General features: G+C 35.4%; 1 protein-coding gene across 2 annotated transcripts; it reads right to left on the bottom strand.

The window, feature by feature from the left end:
• Positions 1–27: 27 nt before the first annotated feature.
• On the bottom strand, positions 28–1,840 carry LOC116026250 (E3 ubiquitin-protein ligase BAH1-like). 2 transcript variants are annotated; one of them, XM_031267733.1, is made up of 5 exons: positions 1,234–1,840; positions 1,125–1,127; positions 445–582; positions 301–359; positions 28–198 (listed from the first exon to the last, which is right to left on the bottom strand). In XM_031267733.1, exons 1-5 carry the CDS (start codon positions 1,813–1,815, stop codon positions 90–92), a joined length of 891 nt encoding a protein of 296 aa, XP_031123593.1. In that variant the 5' UTR covers positions 1,816–1,840; the 3' UTR covers positions 28–89. The 2 variants fall into 2 exon arrangements, with proteins under 2 accessions (XP_031123593.1, XP_031123594.1); XM_031267734.1 differs by lacking the exon at positions 1,125–1,127.
• Positions 1,841–2,213: the final 373 nt, after the last annotated feature.

The raw sequence follows: 2,213 nt of genomic DNA, 5'->3' as shown, positions 1-2,213 counted from the left end.
AAAAAAAAAAAAAAAAAAAAAAGAGACTTTAACACAACTGCTTTGATAGTTATATGTGGCCTGGCTTATTAGTTATAGCTCTGATATGCTTAGTTTATCCCAACAAAAGCACGATGCTTAGATTCCCAGTATTCCTTGGCTTCTTGTATCCTAGCTTTCCTTTCCTTGTGCCGTCGTTCTTTCCAATACTCCGGCAGACTGCATGTGTATATGTACTTATTAAGTATCAGAATACAAATTAACCACAACCAAAACTTGATCAGATCACTTGGATCTATAACTATATACAACATTGCTTACTGTTTACTAAGAAATATACTCAGCTCCTTCATTCGCACTGCGCTTCCAAATACGCTTTCCTAATGATGATAGTGTCAAATTAAAACTATAGTTAGGTTATTTGTAAGGTAAATTTCAGTCTGACAGTACATGTAGAGAACCTACTTTTCGGCACAAAGGGCATTTTGTGTTTGAGTTGGCAGAGCGAAGTCCATCGATACTGGTGACAGAGGCAGCAGAGCAAGCACACATGTAGCAGTATATGTGATTACATGAAAGGGAAACTGGATCGAACACTGTTTCCTGTTGTTCAACAAAAAGGGACAGATTTGTATGGACCCTGTTTGATAAATAATCAGCCTATTAAGCTAATTTTGGCTTATTTGGTCACTGTTAGTTGTTTGGTTAATAAGCATTTTGTAACTCCAAAATACTAAAATTGAAAAGGCTACTCAAAGCAGCCTTTTCAATTAGCTTTTTGAAAAAAGAAATTATACCAAACAGTTATGAGCTAACAGCTAATTTACCAACCAACTTTCTACAATCAGCTAATGTTATCAACAAATCGGCCCTGTTTGGTAAATAATCAGCCAATTTTGGCTTATTTAACCACTATTAGTTGTTTGGTTAATAAGCTTTTTGTAACTCCAAAATACTAAAATTAAAAGGCTATTCAAAGCAGCCTTTTCAATTAGCTTTTTGAGAAAAAAAATTATACCAAACAGCTATCCGCTAACAGCTAATTAACTTTCTACAATCAATCAATATTATCAACTAATCTACCTTCTAACCCAAACAGTCAACCCAATCAGTCAACAACCATTTACCAAACAGGGTCATCATACCTTCTAACCCAATCAGCTAACAGTCATTTACCAAACAGGACCATGATCATTTTATATTTCATGTCTCAGACTAAAAGTTTAAACTGATAACAGGAAAAGAAACCCTTACTAGGCAGATGGAGCAAGTGAGATCAACATTAAGCACGGTGGAGTCTTGAAGTGTGAGTGAGAGAGAAGGCGGCCCGTCGTCTGCCAGAAACAGCCACTGATCAAACAGCTTGGTTTCATGCTTAGAGTTAATCTGGAGAGCCATCAACTCTAGAGCGCAGGCCGATGACTTCATCATCACCTGCATATCTGTATTACATTCAAACATCCTGTTTACTAAACCATTATAATTCGACACTTTCTCGTACTTCTTCAAGATCCTAAGAGCAGCCTTGGATTTCATAACCGCACAGAATGCTGGATTAATCTGCTGCTGCTGCAGCTTCTTCCTGATCGGGAATTTGAAATGCTTCTGGAATATTCTGGAAACCGGTAATGACTTGGAGACAACAAGGAAATTATGAACTGGCGTGTTGAAGTGCTTCACTATCTTTGTCATCTGCTTCATGCTGCTGTGAATTATTGATGAATTTTTCATTATTTCTGTACTGTGGATCATGGTGATGAACTCATCCAGCTGCCAATTAAACAATAAATGTTTAATTTCCTTTATTTCACAATCCGTAAATTGGAGATGTTGCATTTGCAAGCTAAGGCATATCCTTAAAAGATTGAGTGGAATTGCATGCCAGAATGGATATACTGAAGAATATATATATTTTATCACATACATGATTAGAAAAGATTAATATATAATACTACTTACTCTTATGCCTTATCTGCGAAGTCGTTGTCTTTCCACTATGTTATTGGGAAAGTCGAGGAGTTGGATAGACAGCTAAATAAATCAAAAGTTGTTAAAGGGAACTTAACTCAATCGTTTAAGAGTCATCTTGAAAATCTTACTTTAAAGAGTAGGGCGAGATTAGTCTATCAACATTTTTTTTTTTTTTGAGTACGATTAGCTTATCAACTTAATTTAGTATAAATTGAAAAACTCAATGTATTAAAAAGAAAAGAAAAAAAAAATTTACTCCCTAG

This window comes from Ipomoea triloba, chromosome 7 (assembly GCF_003576645.1).
Source record: "Ipomoea triloba cultivar NCNSP0323 chromosome 7, ASM357664v1".
Classification (NCBI taxonomy): domain Eukaryota; kingdom Viridiplantae; phylum Streptophyta; class Magnoliopsida; order Solanales; family Convolvulaceae; genus Ipomoea; species Ipomoea triloba.
The sequence above is the reverse complement of the archived record's forward strand: the minus strand, read 5'-3'. Positions and strand labels throughout refer to the sequence as shown.